The sequence below is a fragment of the Streptopelia decaocto genome (assembly GCF_964273445.1).
Source record: "Streptopelia decaocto genome assembly, chromosome: 3".
NCBI classification, from domain to species: domain Eukaryota; kingdom Metazoa; phylum Chordata; class Aves; order Columbiformes; family Columbidae; genus Streptopelia; species Streptopelia decaocto.
The window spans coordinates 17,482,850-17,507,526 of record NC_138656.1 but is presented as its reverse complement, the minus strand read 5'-3'; the positions used below and the strand labels follow the sequence as shown (position 1 = coordinate 17,507,526).

At 41.2% G+C, this 24,677-nt stretch overlaps 1 protein-coding gene across 1 annotated transcript in view; it reads left to right on the top strand.

The window, feature by feature from the left end:
* ALK (ALK receptor tyrosine kinase) overlaps positions 1 to 24,677 on the top strand; it is a gene marked incomplete at both ends in the record, with an annotated part of 331,753 nt that overhangs the window by 140,096 nt on the left and 166,980 nt on the right. Inside the window, one exon of the mRNA XM_082048887.1 lies at positions 8,771 to 8,972. Coding sequence (XP_081905013.1) covers positions 8,771 to 8,972 — 202 coding nt within the window. The remainder of the gene's footprint in view (positions 1 to 8,770; positions 8,973 to 24,677) is intronic.

Sequence of the window (24,677 nt, the reverse complement as noted above, 5' to 3'; positions counted from 1 at the left end):
GTCTGTCAATGTTCAGAGCTCTAACCCTTTGTCAGACCTAGGGGAAAGGGTTGTTGCCCCCTTGCTCGTCTGCTCTTTGACACGTGGTGTGTGGGTGAAGCTTGCTTTTTTCTCTACATTAATGTCAAATGGATATTTTGAATCAAAAGAAGGAAAACCAGCAGCTAGTACAGTTTTCACAGGAGAGCAGAGAGGTCCTCTAGAGGTTTCTGCTGTCTGTGTTTCTTTCTGTCCTGTAATTGGTGTGCCAAGGCACTCTTCTCCCTTTTCGTCCCTGCAACGATGCCTTAGGGAAGCACAGAAAATACGAGGAAGTTCTAGAGCTAAAAGCTGAGTAGAAAAGAGTCTGCCAGAGGGAACTGGCATGCAGAACTGGTAGTGCAGAACTGATAACTGAGTTACTCAAAAGGCAGATTTGGGATGGAAGTGGTGTGGATTCTAGAGATGGAGGAAGGATGGCAGAGCCTCAGGATGGGCAGGGATTTGGTGACAGATGCTTTATGCTCTCAGGCATTCAACAAGCTCTGGATAAGGCCCTTGCCTTTCTCAAAACTTTTGGGGACAGTCATCCAACTAATTGCCTCCTGGTACTGTGTGTGTGGATGTACATGTATGTATGTAGAGGAGGGACCGACAAGGGCAGATTAAAATGTATGAGACATTAAAATATGCTATCGCCTCAAGATTTATCTTATTTGTGTTATCTGTGGACCATTTTCATGAATCTCTGATGGTCTGAGTTATGACTCTTGTGCACTTAAAGCTGACATAATGGCAGCCTCTGTGTGATGAGTTTAATCTTGGCACAGAATAAAAAAGGAGGAGGACTACACCAAAGAGATTTAATTATGCACTTTCTCATGTGGTTTTTTTAGTTCTTCAGGGGAATAGCTCACAGTACTTGCTGCTTGTTTAATGTGGTTTCTGACATTACCAAACCCATTCTGTTCCAGACACATTTCTGTTCAGGTACTTGTGCGTTAAAGTATTGTCAAACTTCTTAATTTTGAAGCTGCTGGCCTCCTGAGTGTAATCAAATAAGCACACTCGAGTGCGAAGTGGCAACTAGAGGCACAGTAAAATGCTTCTTTCACACCCTCCCCTTAACTACTGCTCACACGGTGAGGCACCGAACAGGCGTTCTGCCTCTGTTTTTATTGACAGAACTTGCTTCCTCTTGGTTTTCCCTTTAGGTCTGTCTGTCTTGCTCATGATGACAGAAAATTCTCCTATCCTCTAGTCTCAGAACAGAGATCTCAAAAGTAACTTTCCATTTGCCTCTGTCAGCAGCAAAAGAGATGCGTATTGGATAATCAGCTGTGCCAGACTGAATTATTGAGACACTTTTCTGTCATTCTCTGGTAAAGATTTTAATTTCAGCATTGAATTTTAAGTTTTTAATTAACTAGCTACTTTTTTTCAGTTCAGTGCTTTTCAGCTGGGAGCAAACACTGCCGAGGCATTTAGGAATTGGGCTGTAACAGCATCTGGCTCCAGCTCCTATTATGGAAGGCAATACCTGGAGCTTTTAATTATTTTCTTCTTCCTTCTGACTTTTTTCCTTTTGAAAAACTCAATGTAAAATGCTTTGTGAGAAAAACATCTTTTATTGTTGTCTATCTAAAGTAAGAAATGCAATGGCATTCAGCTTTCCATGTGGGTATGCTAGGGATTGTTGGAATTTAAACTGATCAATAGTAATAACATTTTATAACAGCGTTCCTTTGGATGGCAGATCACGCACTATGCCCGAGTTTAGGGAAGCAATGGGGAAACCTGTAAAGGAGCTGCATGAAGGTCACTTGCTGGGGGACTGTTCCCCTCTGCATATAAGGCTTCAGGGTTACCTCTAAAAGAACAGATAAATTAATGAGGAAAATTTTGGGGACTGGAGTGTGAGAAAAGGGAGCACTCTGCTATTTCCTAACTTCAGGTTGTGTTTATATAGCACTGCTGCAGTTCCCAAGGATCACAGGGAATACTGGTTGGTTGAGAGAGAAGGTTTTATATAGGTGAAGTCTTTGAATTTAAGAGAAATCATATGGGGCAAATCAAATTTACCCGATGCCTTAGAGAGAGGACAAAATTTGACTTTATTTTGCTTTGATGGATTATTTGCCTTCGTCTTTATAGCTAGGAAATGAAATATACTTGAATAGGAGGTAATTTTAAAGACCTTTGGCTTGCAGATCTCTGCTCTGATACCAGTCTTTGCCACACGGTGTTTGCAGTTGTTTAATGTTTGCCTTAACTTGTCCATTTGTGAAATGTATTACCTGCCCACAAGAGTTAGTATGAATTCATTAGCATTTCTGAATTGCCCTTGCATCATCTAGAGAAATGTGATCGCATACCTGCTAGGTATTGAAAGTGAAATCCTGGTTCTCTTTAAGCTAATAGCAAGAACTCTGATCGACTTCAAAAGAGGTAAGATATCATCCAATTACCATAATTAGATTGTTAAGAATTGTTCAGCTCCAAATTTTGTAATAATTCAAAGGCTGTTACCTTCATGAATTTTAAGTCAGATACAAGTATAGCACGTTGCAAATCTTCTGGTGCTTATGTAGTCACATTGCACTCAGCACTGGAGACTATTCACGTTCTTAGTGTCAGCATATTTTGGAGCCTTGATGAGGCAATTAGAAAATCCGTACAAATAAGCCTAGAAAAATGTAACATTATTTTTTCTTAATGTTGTCACTCAGGTAGTGCCCAGTTCTTCCATGGCTTTTACCAACTACTGAGCTCCTGCTATGAGAGTTTTGCTTGAATAGATAATTTTGAAGTTGAGTGTAAATAAAGAATCCAAAGACCAACTCTGTGGGATGTTTTGTGATACTAGTGGAAACGTTCCTTCCAGTCAGCATCTCCAAAGACCATAAAACTTGATTTAATTTTTTTTTTTTTTTCTACTGTACGGTCTCTAACAGACATTGACTGTTAATAGTTTTTACAGCTCTAATTTAATCTGGTAGAGTATTGAACTTGTATGTGAAAGCTAATAAAATCCTTTTAGTAGGAAGATGGAGTTTATGTTCAGAATAAAAATCTATCAGTTTTGCAAAGGATTGTTAAATTGCTGCTTTATAACTGTGATCAGATTAAGTCAGCCTAGCTGTGTTTTGAGCCTTGCTTTTCAAGAAGGTAAATTAAAGTAAAAAATGGTGGTCTTTGTATTGTTAGGGAAGAAATCTGCTTGAATTGGCATGGGAACACTTTAATTTGCATCAGGATGTCCGCTCTGTGTGTATTACTGGTTTGGGTGTGTTGCTAAATATTATTTTCAAATCATGTGAACTTCCCTTGTCATGAATTCTAATGTATGCCACTTTTGTAATTACTTTTTGTGTCCCATTGTCCTGTTTCGTGTCATGTCTTTAGGATCTTATTTGACTGTTTGACATCAGATATACAAGCACATGGCATGCTGGAAATCCTAGGCCTCGGGTAGAAGTTGAGAGGAGTTGCCTCCACGTGTTTGTCCCAGAAGAGCTGGTTGCTGTTTTCTGCAGTGAAGACTTTCCTGGAGAACCTTATTTTCCATTGTAACTTCTCAGACTGCTGTTGTTTTGGGCTGCAGCCATCTTTCCCAGGCTGCTGCCTCAGAAAGGTCAGAGGATGCAATGGGGTGCACTGACCTCGCTGAGCATCATGAGGCTGTTGAGCAGAAGAACCTGCCCTGGCTTTGTACTGGGTTTACCCTGAGACTGAGGGGGAAGTATTTAGGGTACGAGCACTTTGCAGGGGGCATCCAGACCATTGGGCAGCTGTCAGATGGCCCACTTTTAAAGGGGCTGCCATTAGAATATGTAGTTTCCCATGTTCCTAGGGTTGAGTGGTGTGTCTGTCTTTTGAAAACATCAGGGTTGTCTCAGCGCTCAGTGGCATGAGTTTAGGATGTTTTGTGCATTTATATCAGACAAGGATGTCAGGCCAGAGATTGTAGGAACCGGCCTTGATGCTGGTGTGGTTTTGAGTTATAGTCTCACCAGTCTATACCCCCTCATTTGAAGACTTTTTTGGACAGGTGCTTTATTCATAGTGTATCTATACGTGCTTAGTACATCAGCATCAGTTTTCTTGTTTACAGATATCCCTGTTACCTCATTAGTCCTGAACAGCGCAACTTGAAGCTGTCTTCATCATCTCAAAAACACCTTGCTACTAGTTGATAAGCCATCCTTCCCTTTTTTTATGACACAAATGTTAAAATGTTGTAAACAAGCTTCCAAAGAATCAACAGCAATTTTTCGTGCAGGATATATTAATTTGTCTTGTAATATTCCTTTTATGTCAACTTCAATAATTCCCTGTGCTTAAGCATAAATATCTTTTCACCTGTGTTTGTCTGAAGTGACAGCAAGTTGCCAGAGATGTTATCAGACACAACATATGGTGATGAATAAAGCCAGTGTGTTATGACTGCAGGTATCAATAAAGTACGGAAAAATATTATTAGAAGCTGAGTAATACTGGTAGGTTTTCCGTGCAGTTTGTGAGCATTTAGGGGGAATGTGGAAAATAAAATATTTGCATTAAGACCAGCAGTCCTGAAACACCACAGAACAGTTACAGCTAGTGGGGTTTCTGTCATATAAGGCAAACAAAGGTGTATTTGGTGCAAAAATACTGAATGCTGCAACCACATGCTTCTGCATGATGACGATGGATGAGCTCGGGACCTGGGAAGTGCTAAGTGCCTGGGTCTGTGGCTGTATATCTGGTTACAATGTGAGTATTTTAACTGCATCTCTTTAATATCAGCATTGCACTGTGCAGCAAGAGTCCAATCTAAAACCTGTAGTGGAAGACTCCTGAAATGACTCATTGGTGAACATCTTTCTGAAAAAGGAATAGACCCTTCAGAATCCTGAGCAATAGAACATGGCAGCATGTACCACAAAGGGGCCTTTCATCTCAGTTTATATCCCTCGATAACTAAATAGCAGCATAAGTCTGTTTGAAGCTACAGTGCTTTTTCTAGCTAGTCGCTTGGGAAGATCCCAACAGCCTTATTAGAGCTTTGAGCTAATAGGAGAAAATAAGAGCAAGGAAATTATAGCTGGAACCTTAGAATCTTCTGGGTCTGCACAATGATCTCAGAGTGTGCCACATGGATTCTCTCCTGCCAGAGGGGAATACAAGTGAGCACATGTTTTCTAATTTTGCCCAGAGAGTCCATTGATGCAAAACAGAATATTCTTCTGTCCCTTGCATGGATGGGGAATCGATCTCCATGTGGTCTTTTAACTCTTCCTAAGTAGTGGTCTCTAACTGATCCTGGAAATGGTGCTCAGACTGACGCCGTGGGAGGCCCTCACATGAAACAGTGGCGAGCAGTGACTGAGAGACTGTGCCTTTGAGGGAAGGGAGAGTTACAAGGATTTATGTTCAAAATGTATCATTCCTCACTTCAGATACCTTAATTGTTCCTTTGTGGGGTTTGTCACCATTGATTTCAGTAGCTAAGTCCTGTCAGCTTGAATGAAAGAGGATTTAGGCCTCTGTCAGCACATTGTTGTTTTTGTGTATGTGTGTGTGCAGTTCACTGACAGACATGTTGTGTATGCCCTGGAGACAGCAAATTCATGGCATTGGGATGGAATTGGTGTTTTGAGTCTGTTGATTATGTGAAAAAGAGTGTGTGTGATGTTAATGTACACGAGAGGTGTCAGGCCTGGTTACTATAGGAACTCACCAGTCTGCTCTGTAATAAGCAGATCTAACTCATAGTGTGTTAACAGGAATCTTCAAACTCCACTGTGTAACAAGCCTCCACACTTTCTCTGTGATTTCATAGCAAGTACCCCTCATTTCAACTTTGGAAATGGTTCCAGTGACACCAGAGCCAAATGCAGCTTGGATAGTTCTTTCCTTAGCACTTATGGACTAGATGAGCAGTAAGAGCAAAAAGAGAACACCAGAGCAGACAGGGACATCACCCACAACATGGTTAAGCTTTCAAAAGCAAGAAGAAAGTTATGTTTATTCTCTTCTTTTTTTAAAATATTTTTTTTTTAGTATCTGTCATGGCTCTAGCATTTGCCCAGGTATGTGATCTCCCTAAAAGTATGCACTAGGAGGACATTTTTGACAAGAGTGCATACCAGTGTTGGGGCCAACACAGCGTAATAGCCATGTCCTTCACAGTGATTTTCTAGGCACCACTTCCCAGGAGCACAGTGTGGGGCTGTTCCAGCATCTGGGGAGCGTCTGGCGGGGTAGCCGCCACTGTGGCAAAGTTGTGTTCCTTACAGCAATATAATTTGGTAGGTAGAACTGGCCATGTGATGGGTAATAAGCCACAATTGCAAAGTGTGAGCCCTGTAAACAGAGAGTGGAAATATAAAAGCCAAAACAAAGGAGGTTGATGACTATCTCACACACTTGATGTAGCAGGTAGCCTTGTCTACTACTAGACTTCACTGATGTTTCAAACCTGGCCCCAAGTCAGGGCGTAAGAAAGTCTGTTCTTGGAAGCTCTGTTTTTTTAGAATCACTGCAAGAAACGAAGGAATGAGAGATGCCTTTATTTGTCTGTAATTTTAAAAATCTGACTCCCTGTTGCAAGGCAGTAAGATGAGCAAATGGCTCTTGCACCTGGCAAGTTACCATCAGCAATTATTGCAACGCTTAGTGTCTTTCTGCCATCAACAGAAGTCTCTTTGCTCCCTTTCATGTCACAAATTTCAGTGTCCTTATGGGAATAGCACAATTAAAGGCACAAGATTTAGTGCTCTAATTCTCTTTGTTTGTAACAAAAGGGAGAGACAGGGAAGGATGGTACTGGGTTTTTGTTTTACTGACCAGTAAAAATACTGTGTATATATAACTGTGATAAAAACAGAGTTTGTATAAAGTCATCAAACCATTCCTTTAATAACTGGATTAAAGGCTATTATTTCACATAAATGAATATTAAAAAAAATGCCGTGGCTACTTTTCGCTCCTCTCTGTTTACAAACTTCAACATCTGAGCAGGCTGTATGTTATGTATTTCTGTGTGTTTCTTTCAGTACAAATGTTTTCTAGTTTTAGATGTGTCAATAATGTGATGCCAATGTCAAGAACACTGTTTTTGACAAGTACGTCAAAAATGTTGCTTACAATAAATGTGTGTATGAGAGAGAAATGTGGTGGTTGGCAGGAATCCAGGTTTCATATTCAGCCCTTCCATTATTCCCCTGTGTGTGACCTGCAATGAATTGCCAAATCAGACTCTTTCAAAGGGAAACATCTGTGAGCACAAGTGCAATTTCTCTGTTTTAAACTGGCGTTTGGCAGGGGGATATTCAAATTTGAGCTCCTGACCCTCAGTTCAGTGGGCAGAAATGGAGACCACCAAAGGACAATTCACCAGATCCATTTTAGGATGAGGTGAGGTACCACAGCAGCTCAGAGAGACTCATTTGCACCTTGTGGTCTACAGCCTAGACACCGAGGTGGAGACGAGCAGGATCCATTCCTGGCTCATCCACAGGATGTCTTAGACAGCCTGGATCTCAGCTGAGCCATGCTCAGTGAAGCGGAACATCATTCTTCTGAAGATTCAGCCTTGGTATTTTCAAAACCAAGCTGCTGCTCCTGCTAAAATTCATGCACACTTAAAAAGAGGTTTAAATTAGAGCCCTGTTGAGCTTTAGTTTCTCTCTCTATGAAATTAAACTGTTCATCAGATCTGCAAGTATTAACGGACATGCTTTATTAACGGATGCTCCAGGAAATGAAATCTCGTTGCCTTGATTATCTGACCAGTCTTGCTAGAATCTGTGGAATATCACATTTTTTCTTGCTTCAAGGGTTGGTCCCTTTCATTTACCTAACTGCCCCTTTCATTTACCAACTACACACCCCAGTGTGCTTGCTCTGTGGGCAAACTGGTAAATTGGTGAGCTGCCAAAAGGGGGTAATTTGACTTACCTAAAATGAGCAACAGTATGATGAAAAGACATTACCTCCCACTGGATAAGCCTCAGATTATATTGAAATAGAATTAGGCCAAGGGAGTCAATGTACTGGATAATAATGAAATGTTTAATGTGGATTAGCTGCATATAAAATTAATACATTAGAATGAATTACTGAAGACATAAAATTGTCAGGCCTTTATTCTCACTCTAATGACTTAAAAATGCTGCACTCTTCTGTTTATAGAAGAGCAAAAGTAAAGCTGTTGAATTTGTGTTCTTTATTTGGGTGAGACAAATAGATAAAAAGTATTATTAAAAACAAATAAAATATATATATATCTCAGAGCTGTGAAATCAGGATCCCACTGAATCAAGGCCATAATATTTGGGTCTGGACCACACCTGAGAGGTTACGGAAATCAGGATGAAGTCCAAGAAGAATAGGTACATGAAAGTAAGGTTCTAAACCTAAAACTCCTTGATCACCTGCCTGGGCTTAACTTTGGAAGTCTCTTGATTGATTGAATTTTGATGTTACTGTTTGTTATTTTTCACTGCCCTTAATATTTATGGCTTTTTCCGCTTTATGCTTTTTCTTGTGTGACTTAGATTTAAATATAATTTTTGTTTTGGGCCATCCAAAGATGAGCTAAATTGTTGTCTGACCAGGAAGATCTTAATGGGTTTAATATAAAATGGACAAACTTTCCAAACTAGTTGCCAAAGTTAATCTTTGGGAGTTTTGGAAGGGCTGCAGAGTGAGCTGCGGCATAAAAATTTCAAGTATTCATTTGGATTCTGTGAGACTTTCGGAGTTTTTTGTTCTTAAAGCTTTCTTGTTGCCTCATCTGTTCTAGGTTCGTTTCTGTTCCTCAATGCATCAGAGCGGCCAAGCCCTGTCATCCTGAGCCCCTGGCTGAGAAGCAGCAGTGACCAATGCGTAGTTCAAGTGGCTGTTTATAAGTTTTACCAGCAGAGCGGAGAGTATATTGCTCGTGTCCTTCCTATTGATGAAAGCAGTGGTGAAATCTTATCAGTGGAAAGTCCAGAGAAACATGGGTAAGTCTCATCCTCTCATTTGACTTGCAGCTTGAACTGAGAAAAATAACACAATTGTGTAGAGATACAGCCACAAAATACATGCTGCACAACTACTGGAGGGAGCAGGACACCACCCCAAGTAGACAGTTGTCTTGCATGGGTCTAAATTATTGTAGAAGCTGGAGATTGATGCTTATTTTATTATAGAGAGCATCAGCAAACTACTGGATCCATATAACAGTGAGCCTCTAAGTTGACATCGTCTTGATTCTCAATGGTTACAAGAACAGACCTAGTGCAGATACTCATCCTAAGTTTAAAGCTTTTCTGTCTAATTTGTTCAATTTTCTTTTTACTACTTCTTTACCCAAGTATACTATTTGGCTTAGAATATCTACTGAGTCTTTGCAGTTTCATGTGTCTACATACACTTTGAGTTCTGTCTTGCATTTGTGTTTTTTAAATGATGTCTCTTGTCAATAAAGCAATTCAGAGCTATTGACAGAGAAGGAAAGCTTTTGGTCTTTCAAGAGTGCAACTGTTGGAAATGTTTTATCCTCTTTGTGCAGTTAATTGTAAATGTTGATGATGTCTTCATCAGACTTCCTGTGCATTCTTTTAAATTTTGGTTAGCAGCAGAAGAGCCGGAGCCAAACACTGTAAATATTTCAAAATGCTGTAGTAGTGGAGTAACATAGAATTAAATTTGGATATATGAGGCTAATGTTTTACCTGTTCTATATAATGGAGTTTTTATTTTGTTTTTTACTTCTGCTGTGAAATGTGTGTTAAGAAGTGCAATTTTTACTAAGCATTGCAAATATTCTTTGTTTTGATGTGATAGATTAGAGAGTTTCTAACAGCAAGTCCTGCTGGCTTGTGCTTGTAACAAGATATGATTATCTGATTAGGCTCTATAGCAAATTCAGTAGTTTCCAGTAGCAAAAGGAGAATGCATTATAAAAAACCTTACAGGAGATAACCGAACCCACAGCAACAGTTTGAATAGTTGTAATTCTCATATAACACATGGCTTGTAAAAGTGAGGAGGAGATCTGTGTGTCGATCTAGATCATACTTAGTTCCAGTAACATCATCCAAATTGTAAATTACTGTTGATGTCTGGGGAAAGGTAATTAGGGGAGCTGCAGCAGCTGTCTTCTTCTGTAGCTCTTTGCAAACGCCGTGCTCTATGTCACAGCCAATAAATATGCTCTGTGCAAAGTGTCTCCTGCGTTGGCAATGCCCCTGTGCCGTGGCGCTCGCAGGGAATACTGCTGTGTGTAAAATGCCTTGCTGTGCTGCGTGGAGCAGCTCTGCCTTGGATCTGTGAGCAGGCAGAACTCACCAGGAACACATGCAAGTGCCAAATGTAAGGAGCCTTGAAGGAGAGGCAGGGATCATGCTAACTACAAGAACAAATGCCTGCCTTTGCCATCTGCTTGAGATGATCCGGACTACTCAGCTGTGCATTGCAGATGGCAGATGGAGAATGTCACCACAGTAAAGAGGGTCTGTGCTTTTAAAGTAAGTGCATTTAGTTATAGCTTGGCTACCCTATACATTTGCAAGAAGTGTAGCATGCTCCCCAGCTGCATTTCCATGGTGCACAGTTTAGTAAGGATGTGCCTGTGGTTTTCCTGGTTTTGTACAGCTGACTCCTTGGTACTCTGTGTGCTGTAAAACCTTGCAGCTGGAGCAACGGGCTGGTTCATTCTTTTCCCTCTGGTCTTGTCTCTTCACTGTGCGAGGCAGTAGCTCTCCCCCCGGCTCAGCAGTGCAGAAAGGCTCTGATCTTGAGCCTGCATAAACGTCCCACAGGGACAGTTAAGTGTCTACCCACAGACTGCAGCCACATGATAGGGTAGAAGTTTGTTGTCATTTGCTCTGAACCTTCATTCCAGAATTCGAGTGCTCCTCTGCCCTTTGCTTGGAGTGATAACAGCCGATTATCCCAGTTCTGATAACAAACATGCAGATCTCACTTTTCTAAAAATCTTCTCTTTAAAAAGGAATTGAGAATAGCTGATTGGAAGTCAAGAATAATTCAATAAAGTTCTTAAATGAACTAGCAACCCTACAGTGGAAATCTGGTCTGTTTAATATTTTATTTTGTCTTGGAAATTGCAAAGAATTGTATTGTTTTGTAATTAATTATTTGACCATGCTATAACCAAATTATTTCTAAATTTTATAAGGATTTTCACTCTAGGCACAAGGTAATTGAATTCCTCAGTGATGAGCCTCTGCTAGAAATAAAAACACCTTAAAGTTTCATAGATGACATGTCTTGGATTCTATGTGCTTTCTATCTTGTTTTGTAAATGAGTTGTAAAGTGTACGTAGTTCCCAGTGACTTGTATGTGCAGTAGTGAGTCCATGCCATTGTATAACATGAGACTCAGAGCAGGAAGAGTATGTTTTATTGAAACAAATGTGTGTGTGAAGGGTGGTAAAGCAATCAATTAATTCCAGGGTGGATTTTCTCATATCTTGAACTATGCACAGTGTCAGTATCTTTTTAGCCTTTTTATTTTTCCCTTTTCTTTTTAAACCACATAACGTGACTTACATATGCTAGTCTATTACAAGGTCTTCACAGTTCACCTACATTTACAAGAGAAAAAAGTAGATGCTGTCAGGTATTACTATTACATTCAGGGTGAAACCAGGCAAACAAAGGTTTTGGTTGACAGCACTTATGGCTGATTTTAAGTAAAATATATATAAAGCTATGAAATTTTATTAGGCAGGCAGAGGCAGCGTAGCACCCAATATTTATTTGTTACGAGGGTTCAATCGTTTTGACTTTGTGTGCAAAATACCAGGTGTGATTTCAATGGATATTCAGTACGCATTAAGACTCGAAGGCAGAACTAGGGATGTTCTCTTTGGTCCTCCGGTCACATTCTCTCTAGAAAAAAATAGCCCAAGCCTGCAGAAGAGAGTCATTCCAAATCCATAATGAATCGTAGTTGTTACAGAAGTTGTTGCGTAGAAGGTGCATGTCTGTTTTATTTTCTTACTTGTGATATTTCACTGCAGCTGATGCATTGTGTGTAGGAAGAAAGCTGGCTGAGGTAAGACACATTACGTAGCAGTGGGACAAGGCAGATGGAACAGACACCAGGAAGCACGTGCCAGAAGTGACAACTACAAGTGGTTCCTGAGCCCTGAAACACCAGTGGCCGGTGAAGGGATGCTTGTTTTGCATTTTACAGAAACTTTGCCAAATACAATAATAACTTTTATACATAATATTTGCAACAGTGCTTACCATGCAGAATAATTGTCCTTGCTCACCAGTTCAATGAATTGTGTACTTGTTACTTTTTTTAAAGAGCAGAAAGATCTTGCTCTGTATTTAATCTTTGGGTTTTGGAACACCTTTTGTTAGACCTTCTCTAGTAGAGCTCCTAAGCAATTGGAAGGACTTGTCTATGGGGAACAACATGACTATATTTTGTTAAAATTAGATTTGTTGCATGACAGAGTTTCTAGATGATCTGACTTTGTGGATGTGTTTTTTATATGGTTAGTCTCTTCTGTCATCTCTTGCAATTCTGTTGTGTTTTACAAGTCCCTGCAAACGACACAGGGAGAGAACCAGTGCAGTGCTGTCAAACCTTTGTAATGGTGAAAGAGTTGTTAGAACTGCCATGGAGCACAGCACTTTCTGATTTACCCCAAATGCCACTCGATGTGGGTACTATCTTCCACTGTTTTTCTGCTCCCCTGGTGCCATATAAAATCCTTTCCTGTTGCTATTTAATGGGCTTCCTTTTTTGTGTTACTGGAGGTGAGGAGGCAGCAAGTGTATTTATGTGGTGTATAGGTTATTTAGCAACTTCCACAATTTGAATGTTGACTTTTGGGTGCTTGTGAGACTGTCGCTGTGGCCACTGATTTAATTTCAGCTCTAATATGTTTACCCATCTGTTAAATTTATAATTATAAAGCTAGTAAGATCGCAAATGTGCTTAGTAGAGTGGGGAAAACACAAAGGAAAACTTGTCAACAAGGTCAGAATTTGTATAATAATACAGGATTGATTTTTTTTTTCTTTTAATCTGTGTATTTTGGAGAAGTATTGTTCATTGTTCATTTTAGTTACCGTTATTATTTTAAAGCTCTACCTGCACTACTGACGGTAAGTTGCAGTTTTATATAGTATGTATAGAATCATAGAATGTCCTGAGCTGGAAGGGACCCACAAGGATCATCGAGTCCAACTCCTGTCCCTGCATATGACAACCCCACAGTTGACACCATGTGTCTGAGGGTGTTGTCCAGTCTCTTCTTGAACACTGTCAGGCTTGGGGCCGTGACACCTCCCTGGGGAGCCTGTTCCAGTGCTCCAGCACCCTCTGGGTAAAGAACCTTTTCCTAATGTCCAACCTGAACCTCCCCTGGCACATCTTTCTGCCATTCCCTCGGGTTCTGTCACTGGTCACTAACCAATCTTTTTAATGAGCCTATAGCAAATGACAGCATAACTTCAATTTGGTCTTTCATTGCAGACCTCCCTCATCACTAATTCCATAATGATGTTCTTGACCCAAAAAATAATGTAACAAGTGAATCTTAATCCTGTTCACGTGACTGAAGGTAATCACAGCCTCCCTGAAGAGGGGAGGTAGGGAAGATCCTCAGATCAGCTACTTCAGCAGCAATAACCAACATGCCAGCCTTGTTTAAGTGTTGATTCAGAAGATGAGATTTGAACTATTGGATTAACTTCTGACATCTATTCCACATTTGGGCACATGATCTGTTCTGTTGTGTGGCTGCTTCTTCTCTATAGAGAAGAGCAGGGTAGTTTCTCTCGGATATTTTCTTGTGTCATGTTAGGTTGTAGTTGCTTTATCTTAGTAGGATTTCGTCTCTTCCTACAAATCCTTGCAACACTTTAGAGGCAAAGGGAGGTTGAGGCTTTGTCACTGACTGATCAACATGATTTGTCACCTGACACTTAGGGGATGTGGACTGTAGAATCCCTGCACAGAATTGTTGGTACTGAACTATACATCTTTACTTCTAGTAAGTGTACCTATACAAACCACTAAAATGACTTTGCAAGCCATATGTGATTTCTTGAGCTGTGAGTAGTACCTCTAGACTAGTCTTGAGGCTTAACTAAACTTGGGATTAATCTAAAGAGTTGTGTAAATATGTGAAGTAGAAGGCGTCTCCTAAATAGAACTTGAGATCTGAACATGCATGCATAAACAAATAAGCCATAAAATCCTACTACTCAGTATAGCCAGTACTTCAGTACACGTATATATTTCTGTACAGAGAACTTCCAACAGAGAAAGAGCGCTTGTTTTTGAAGGTTGCTACAAATCATGATAGGCTATTCCCTTTCTGGCATCTACAACTTCACTCGAGATTGATTGCATTGATAGATGTCAAGAAAAATAAATGAAGGAATCACTAGCATCTGTCACATTTGACCTTGGGGCTTGAAGTTTGAAGGTTATTTCTTGTACTAGTGTTGTTCCTTTTCTTGTTCTTTTTTTTTTTCTTTTTGAATTAAATTTTTTCTTTCTTTTCAATAGCTTCACTAGTCTGTCTCAAAGACCATGGGCTTAGTAGAAGGAATTTACTTGCCTGGAACCTTTTAACCTTAAAAGTACCTTTCTCAGGTTAGTGGTAATATGAATTTGCTTGACTTTTTTGTAGATTTTTTTTCCTTCTCCTTGAAAAAAAATGCTTTACTAATTTCAAGCCTTTTTTATGTGAATGTCTGAACTACACCATAAGAACAGAGACCAAACTTTGTGTATTTGGGACACTTCAACTAATTTTTAGGCATCAAAGTATATCTGAAAAAAATATACACCATATTTTACTCTCAGAGAATTCTAAATCAGGAGTTTACGTTATTCAGTCTGAACTATATATTTGAGAAATTCAGGTAGTCTGGGAAGATAATTGGGATTTATGGATTCATTAGAAACCAAGCTCTCCTGCCTTGGTGGCCAGGCACCACTAATGCTTACCTTTAGAGAGGAAACTTCAGTTGTTCTAGACAGAAAATTACCACTTAAACTTTTCCTGTGCTGTTGTCCATTAGCCAACTTTTAGTCTCTTTCAGTCTGTCAACTTAAATGCAAAGCAATAAATGGAAAAAGAAACAGATGTTGGTGTCTCTTTTGCCCCTTCCCCTTTGAAATGCCACTGCCCTTTGCACAACAGATGCATGTATGTGGAAAGAAATTTTCCGTCTCCAGCTAATAAAACCTTGGTTCTTTCAGTATCTCAAGTCTAGATCTGAAGAAAGCTTTAACTCTGTTAATTTTGTCATCTTTAGGAGTTAATTGCTGGTTTATTTTTGGTGGATGAGGAGGTTTAAATCAAAGCCTTTCAGAATCTGAAAGGTGAAATGGAGCCCTTCAAAGCTTTATGAAATGGTATGAACCTGATATACAAATGTCTTCCACTTGAGCACTAGATTATGTAGATTAAGTTGTCACTTTAGCCCTAGAGGGAGGTACGTGTCTGTACACTTCTGCTTTAAACTTCTTAGTGGTTTTGCTGCTGATGAAGTGTGGTATTATCTTTTGATATGAACTGGGATCCTCTTTGTAGATTTTCTGCAGCATTGGTTTGCTTTAGAGCATCCCTTGTTTTTGCATGTAACCCTCAAGTACAACAAAGCAGTAGCTTCAAACTGCTCCAGAAGGATTTACTGTATTGTCAATTGAGATTGGACTATAGCACTTTATTTCCTCTGACAGTCCTGTATATCACAGAGAACTATTTATTAGAAAGAACAATACACTAATATTACCAGAAACTAAGTTTTGATTGCTACTCATTGTTATGGTGCATCATATTGTGGAACAGCAGTATTGTATGACCTCTTGAACCAACTATAGCCAACCAACATAAGTCAGTAATGAGTAATTACAATTACTTTTTCCCTTTCCTTTCCTTTCCTTTCCTTTCCTTTCCTTTCCTTTCCTTTCCTTTCCTTTCCTTTCCTTTCCTTTCCTTTCCTTTCCTTTCCTTTCCTTTCCTTTCCTTTCCTTTCCTTTCCTTTCCTTTCCTTTCCTTTCCTTTCCTTTCCTTTCCTTTCTTTCCTTTCCTTTCGCAGTTGATTACAGTCCAAATCAAACTGATTGGAAATCAGTTTGGGGCAGTGGGAGTGGGAAGGAAAGTGCTCTTTATTGTCTTCTAATACGTGTTATCAGACAGTTATTAGGTGTCCGTACTGCCCTTTATTGATGTTTGCCAGATTCAGATGCAAACAGGAAAGCCGTAATAGTAGTTTTCTTAAAATTAAAAAGGACAGGAGAAAAAAAGCCATTTTAAAGTTGAAAGAAAAGTAGCAGATGAGGAAATTTTTTGTCAAACTTTTCAAAAGTTGGCTTAGTACAGAAATTACTTAATGTGTAGAGAATGAAACCATAGAAGAAAAATAAACTTTTCAGCATAAGAGTTCAGTTTTACAGATAGCTAGTGGGGCAGCCTTTTCTGCTGCTTTCACATAATGCTGAGCACACTGTAGTGGAGAAGGGCTGAGGTGGTGAGCTGGATGCCTCGTGTGCGTCAGCAGAGGGATCCTTGTGGCGTCCCAAATAATGGCAGCACCTGTTGGTGACCTCCTTGGGCTCTGGGAGCTGCTTCTGTGCATGAAACCCCAGCGGCTGCCACATCTGGTCCTGTAGAAATGATGCCAAACTGACCACAGTAACAAAGTTGGGGCACTCTTGAAAGTGGCTGGTTTGTTTATTTGTTGGTTTGAAACCAAAGATTCCTTAATAGAGGTTATTTCTTGCGTGGCTAAAACAATTTCTTCAGACCACTCTAAGCAACCTAATTTTATACTGTCCAAATCATGGGCACAAAAATCTGTCGTCTTAAACTTTTATACATTGTGCCCTTCAGAATTATTTGCAGGTTCCTCTTTTCTGGTTGTTATGCTATTCTCACTTTCTAAACTCTGGGCTGTTTTTCCCTCCCGCTTCTTCAGACCTTGTTTAAACATTTCTTGTTTTCCTCTCTACCTGAGGCTTCTACTTCGATTTTTAAAAGTCAGCCCAAAGCAATCTGTACAGCCCCATGTTGACGCTGGCCCATGTTGCTCTTCCTATCAGTGCAGACATGCCAGGATGAATTTCATTTTCTTAAAACCTGAACAAGCAACAGTCTGCCCCATATACACTCAAGACCCGGCCTCTTCTTCCCAAGCACATACACACACTTCATTTTGTTGTCTTTCTTTTCTTTGTTTAGGTATCCCTTCTGCTACACAGAATTACAAGCAGTCTCTTTAGGATCCTTTGCTGCGTAGCTTCGAAGTATGCTTTCCCACCACCAAAATGCTTCCAAAATTTGTTTCCAGAGACTAGGCAACACATCTCATTAATATTGCCAGCCTTGTTTCTAGCTATTTTTCTGCTCCCCTCTTGCTAAGCTCTCTGTTGTTCTGCTGTTGGCAAAATTTTATAGCTAGCCTGAGGTATAATTACTTTCTGTATATCCTACTTATTTTTCACCTTAAAAACCTTCTTCTGAGTTTTGTGCAGCCTCCTATGTGGCTGCCCCACCTTGGAGTGTGGTTTTGTCGTTGTGCGCAATTTCCTTGGGGCTTTCTTTGCTGATGATTAAGAATCTTCTTATCCAAGGCAGATCTACCTTGTCACAGTAAGTATTATAGAAGATTTACAAGGTAGTATTCCTCCCTTCAAATTCAGAGAGAAATTATTAACTAGGTGCTGATAACCTTGCAAGACTTAAAGATCATGTCTTTAACCCATCCAGCTGCTAAGAGTGTTAGTGCAGTGCTAATGCCGTTGATCCTTCCTCCTAAGCCAGGGCCTCAGGTCTTGCTCTTAAATTATCTTGTGACTTGCACCACAAGGTTCAAGTCCCATAGGGCAACTTTGCACCCGCACTTTCAAGAGCACCGTCTGTATTGCTGCCTCACGAAATACGGTGCCCGTTGTTCTCAAGTGCTGGTCAGTTAGGTGTTTTCCACTCAAGAAAGAAGACAGACAACTCTGATAAACTTAACACTAACTTACAATTTACTTCTGCGTATTAAAAAGAAATCAAAGATTTATTCAACAAGAATTTGCAAGTTAATTCTCAATAAATTCCAAACTTGAAAACTGAAAGAAATGAAGGCTAAGAAACTATTTAGATTCTGATACTTGCTTTAGTAGCAGAGGAGGAGGCTTGGCGTTCTTTTCTGTGATTGAGGAAAGTACTGAACAGGCTTTCCACAGGAATACAGTGAGGACTGGAGTGTGGACACCAGTATGAAGCACTTTGCAGAGCTTGTCCTTTAAAACTCATGTACGATATTTGTTAACTAGTATTGCTAATACCTGAAAGCATTTTTCTGTCATTTTTCTGTCAAATAGCTACCTTGTTTTGCTTTGCAATTTTATGGTTTTCTATGGCACACATCTGGTACAGTAGCAATTATATTCCTGCAACAAAGTACTGTCTCAAGGGCTCTTTTGTACTGGCGATGTCAAGCCATTAATGTCAGAGGCTAGTCTGGCAAAAACATGGGTTTGGGTCAACACCAAAGGTACAGATTTCAGACAGGGTTGTCAGATCTGCTTTGTACAAGGCTTTATACAGCTTATTTCTTGACCAATGCACTGTGTCAGAAGGCTTTTCCACACACTGCTGGATAATGCTTGTTCTTAAAATGAATCAGTGTTGCGAAGCCGTGAACATTCATGGCTTGCACAGTAGCATTTTGGTATCTTGTATACAGGAATGAACAGTCCTCCCCGTCGCATTTGGAAGTACTTGCCTTTTCCCTACCTCTTTTGCAAGGATTGTGTTCATCTGTTTTTCTTTATGGACACTGAGTTCTCTGAGTCACTGAGTACAGTTGCCAGCTCTTTATACGTCAGTCTGTAACCTTATGATATTTGTTGCCTCCTCTATCAGGCTGACTAAATATGATTTTCTGTTGGAAGTAGCAGCAGCGAAGTTTGTTTACTGAATGTAGCTGGAGCTTTTCCTGATCATCCCTGGCTTGGTGTTCATGCTGATGGATTGAGTCCACAAAGACGCATAATCAAGTTCCTTTTGACAAAACAAAGCTATTCTAATCTGGGACTTGAACCAGCAGCACCGTCTGCCATCCTTGATGAACTGTACCTAAGGATAGGACTGCAGAAGTTCAGCGCAAGTCTAAATCTTTCACAAGGCAATGAAGTGTTTATGATTCTGCTTCATCTAGCAAGGAATACAAGCAGTAGAGTAAATGAGACAAACTCAGCTGTTTCTCATATTCATATCAGTGGCCATTTATTATGATGCCTTTATAATAGAATAAAATGACACTCAGGGGAAGATTTTATCAAAATATTTACATTGAAATACTTTTTAAGAAAGAAGGCAATCTGATTTTCTTCAGCAGTAGAAAAATACAAAATGTAGAAAAAACTTACCCTGTGCAATGTGCTTGCTCAGAGATGTTAAGATGACTTTAGTTAGAAGCTTGCTATCAGTACGTTAAGTGCAATGGATGACCTGATTATTTTTAGGATGCTAAACGTCCTAATAGTGTCCAGTTAAATGTACTACCACACCAGAAAATAAAAACCTGAGGTCATCCATCTGGATATTGTCTTAGTTTGAATGGAGACAGTGTTCTCAATTCTAGTAACTGGTTTTTGCATCTTCGCTCCTTTCTTTTCTAAATGCCTGGCTTTCAGGAGGCCATGATGCGGGAAGTGTGGGCTAATGCTTTTGACAATTCAGACCCATATCAAACCCATGATGATTGCAATTTGTTATTATTTCATGCCAGATGAGCTATTCAGAGGCTCATTTCTAAGAGGTCTCTAGATAACATCTGACACAAGCTGATTTCTTTTTTTTCTTTTTTTTAAAGCCTGTTAGTTGTCTGGGAACGTGGGCTCCTTTCATTCCTTTCAGCAATTTCTCCAGGTCAAGGCTGGGGCACATATCTGGACTATTTGAAAGGGAATTGACTCTGCTCTTACTACTTCTGTTTTAGATAGAAGATTTTGATTGCCAGTATCAAGGCAGTTGCAGCTGACAGTGTCTAGTAAAACAGCTCCTCTCAAACAAGGGGAGATACCATCAACTTCCATGGTTATCAACAATCAGACCACCATCAATTTTTAAATGTTTTGTTCAAGAATGCCTTGCTTTCTTTTCACTTATTTCTTGCCACCAGTACTCTATTACAAAAGGAAAAAAAATACTATATAATTTTACTGACTCTTTTCCATAATAATTTGAAAACAGGGAGAGTGGTGTTGTCCTGGACAACAGAATTTCTGTCTTTCCATCAGCTCTTTTATCTCTTCTTGGTTATTCCAAGGGCTCACTTGTTCCCTGCTCCCTCTGTCTCAACATACTCTTCCTTTCTAGTTTTGTCTTCCAGCCTTTTCTTCTAAACAGGCTTTCCAGCACCTCAACAGGTCTCTGTCTATTTCTCCTTTCATCCTTATTCCCTGTGTCTTGCTCCTGTCCTGCTTGCCTTTGACTTGAGCATATCTCTCTTCACCTTTCTGGTCCGAAGGCTGGGGGAGGCACAGAGCAGCTTATTTTGTATGTCCAGTTCTGGTACTGCCCGCTGCAGCCCAGGGTGAGTGCTGGACACCTTCTTTTGGGCTATTCAGCTGCCACTTCTGGGGAAAAATCTCTGCCAAGAGGACATGAACATCAGGTTGTGAGAGGCTTGAAAACTGGCCTAATGGAGGTGAATTTCACAGAAAGGGCCATGCAAATGAAGCAAGTACTTTCATCAAGTGATCTGAAGGACTCTCAAGAACATTAAGACCCTGCTGAAGTAGGTGGTACTATGCAGATGGGCACAATCAAATGTTAAAGAGATGTACTAGCAGATCATTAGTGAGGTTGATATTCAACAGAGTGTGGCTGAGTGGCATTGCATTTACAGCATTATTTTTAGTAGAAGAGTGCAGGTTTTAATGGGGAGAAATAAAGCTGATGTCTGGGTTTTCAGAGTTGAAGGAATTGACTCCAGCAGAGATGTTGATGTGTGTTTCCCTCACCTCTGGCACTGTTTGGGGAGCAGGTATTAATCCACTAAATTTTAGCATACACACAACAATCTAGATTCTGCATTTATTGCAATGCAGAAACACTTGTAGAGGCAAAGTTAAGAGAAAAAAAAAAAAAAACAAACAAAAAACAAATTATTTGTAGGCTAGGAAAATCCTAGCTCTGCATCTGCTCCTTAGTCCTCATCATGAGCAGCACATGGCAGATGCATTTCTACCCTGCAGGTAACAGGCAATGCATGTGCTCCTTCCATGTTCTCTTCCCCATTTCCCTCCCAGCTCCCCTTATTGTATTCATACTCCCTACTCCTAAGACACGGATGTCTGAATCGTGTCCATCTAACTGAATTGTGAACATTTCTTTCTCAAATTAGTCAGTACCCAATCCCAATTTCCTGTGCATTTGATGCCTCATTTTAATTGCCTTATAGTAGAAAGCTTCAATGAGCAGAGAAATTAGAATTGCAAAATCCCGATGGCTTTTTTTTGTAGTTATTTGACTCTGCAGTCAACTTGAATAGTATGCCTTTTGGTGTTGTGTGGTTGGTGGGACTTTTTGTCTTATTAGGTTTCCATTTCTGAGAGAGCCACAGTCTTAACCACAATGGATAGGCTACCTTCTAGCTCCAGAACATGGAACATGTTCTGCTTTACCTATGTTTTGGGTGAGATGTTGCAAATCAGTAAAATGAGCACTCTCTTTCTTTTGAAGGTGGACTCCACATAGGAAGGAAACTGCCATTTGGGAAGATTAGAACACCTAATATATAATAGAGTCTCAGAAATGTATCAGAGGGGACAAAGTGGGAATGAATCATGTTGTGTCCAGCTGAAAAGCCAGAAGTAATTCAGAACAATCACACAATTTCTTTTATCCAGAAATGGAATATTCCATGAAATCAGAACTTATCATGGAAAAAGATGAATTTTTACTAAGTATTTTCCCTTAGAGTGAGCTAGATGAAATATTGGTTTTGTGAACTGACCTTGAATACTTCTTAGCTATCTGTCCAGGATTACAGTGGATGTTATCTTTATAGAATCATTTTGGTGTGAAGAGACCCTTAAGATCCTTGAGTCCAACCATAACCTAAGTCTGGCAGTAAACCATGTCCCTAAGAACCTCATCTACTAATTTTTTAAACACACCCAGGATGGTGACTCAACGACTTTCCTGGGCAGCCTCTCCCACTGCTTCACAACCTTTTCTGTAGAGAAATTTTACCTACTATCCAATCTAAACCTCCCTTGGCACAACTTGAGGCCATTTCCTCTCTTCCTGTCACTCGGCAGAAGAGCCCAACACCCTCCATGTTACAACCTCCCTTCAGGTAGCTGCAGAGAGCGATAAGGTCTCCCCTCAGCCTCCTTTTCTCCAGGCTGAACAGCCCCAGTTCCCTCAGCCGCTCCTCATCAGACTTGTGCTCCAGACCCCTCACCAGCTTCGTTACCCTTCTCTGAACTCTCTCCAGCACCTCAATGTCTTTCCTGTAGTGAGGGGCCCAAAACTGAACACAGGATTCAAGGTGGGGCCTCACCGGTGCTGAGTACAGGGGGACAATCACTTCTCTAGTCCTGCTGACCGCACTATTCCGAATAAAAGTCAGGACGGTGCTGGCCTTTTTGGCCACCTGGGCACACTGCTGGCTCATGTTCAGATGCTGTTAATCAACACCCCCGATCCTTCTCCACCAAGCAGATTTCCAGCCACTCTTCCCTGACCATGAAGCGCTGCCTGGGGTTGTTGTGATCCAAGGGCAGGATCTGGCACTTGGCCTTGTTGTACCTCATACAACTGGCCTCAGCACAACAATCGAGCCAGTCCAGATCCCTCTGTATAGCCTTCCTACCCTCCAGCAGATCAACACTCCCACCCAACCTGGTGTCTTCTCCAAACTTATTGAGGGTGCACTCAATCCCCTGGTCCAGATCACTGATAAAGAGATTAAACAGAACTGGCCCCAATACTGAGCCCTGGGGAACACCACTCGTCACCAGCCACCAACTGGATTTGGCTCCGTGCACCACAACTCTTTGGGCCCGGCCATCCAGCTTGTGCCTGAGGTGGGCTGATGCCAGGTGGTGGATGGGTGACTGTTCTGGACATCGCTTTTGAGGAGGAAGGATGGTGCTCATGTCCAAAAAAATACATTTTTTTCACACAGAAGGGGGTATATATAGCAGTATGGGATGCTGGAGAGTTGGGCAGGGAAAAATTTTAATGAAATATAAGAAGGAAAAGCGTAGAGTATTGCATCTGGGTAGGAACAACCCCAGGTTTCAGTTTAAGTTGGGGAATGACCTATTAGAGAGGAGCATAGGGGAAAGGGACCTGGGGGTCCTGGTGGACAACAGGATGACCATGAGCCAGCACTGTGCCCTTGTGGCCAGGAAGGCCAATGGCATCCTGGGGTGTATTAGAAGGGAGGTGGTTAGTAGGTTGAGAGAGGTCCTCCTTCCCCTCTACTCTGCCCTGGTGAGACCACATCTGGAATATTGTGTCCAGTTCTGGGCCCCTCAGTTCAAGAAGGAGAGGGAACTGTTGGAGAGGGTCCAGTGTAGGGCAACAAAGATGATCAAGGCAGTGGAGAATCTCACGTATGAGGAAAGGTTGAGGGAGCTGGGTCTCTTTAGCTTGGAGAAGAGGAGATTGAGGGGTGACCTCATTAATGTTTACAGATATATAAAGGGTGAGTGCCAAGAGGATGGAGCCAGGCTCTTCTCGGTGACAACCAATGACAGGACAAGGGGTAGTGGGTACAAACTGGAACACGAAAGGTTCCACTTAAATTTGAGAAGAAACTTCTTCTCAGTGAGGGTGCCAGAACACTGGAACAGGCTGCCCAGGGGGGTTGTAGAGTCTCCTTCTCTAGAGGCATTCAAGACGCCTGCCTGGACGCCTTCCTGTGTAATCTCATCTGGGTGTTCCTGCTCCAGCAGGGGGATTGGACTGGATGATCTTTCGAGGTCCCTTCCAATTCCTGACATGCTGTGATTCTGTGACTTGGGGACTTCCTGAGTGTGCACTCAATCCCCTGGTCCAGATCGTTGATAAAGAGATTAAACAGAACTGGCCCCAATACTGAGCCCTGGGAAACACCACTCATGACCGGTCACCAACTGGATTTGGCTCTGTTCACCACAACTCTTTGGGCCCGGCCATCCAGCCAGTTCTTGATCCATCGGAGAGTGCAGCCACCCAGGTCATGAGCTGCCAGCTTCTCCGGGAGAACGCTGTGGGATAGGGTGTCGAAGTCTAAGTACACACCATCCACAGGCTTTCCCTCATCTACAAGGTGGGTCACCTTGTCATAGAAGGAGATCAGGTTGGTCAAGCAAGACCCGCCTTTCATAAACCCATGTTGGCTGGGCCTGATGGCTTGTTTATCTTTTATGTGCCGTGCGGTGGCACTCAGGAGGATCTGCTCCGTGACGTTACCTTGCACAGGGGTCAGACTGACTGGCCTGTAATTCCCCGGATCCTCCTTCCAGCCCTTCTTGTACATGGGCATCACACAGGGATTGCTGATAGATAATGGAAAGTGGCGTAGTGATCACCTTCATCAGCTCCCTCAGCACCCTTGGGTGTATCCCGTCTGACACCATAGGCTTGTGGGTGTTTAAGTGGTGTGTCATGTTGCTAACCACTTCCCCTTGAATTATTGGAGCTTCATTCTGCTCCCCATCC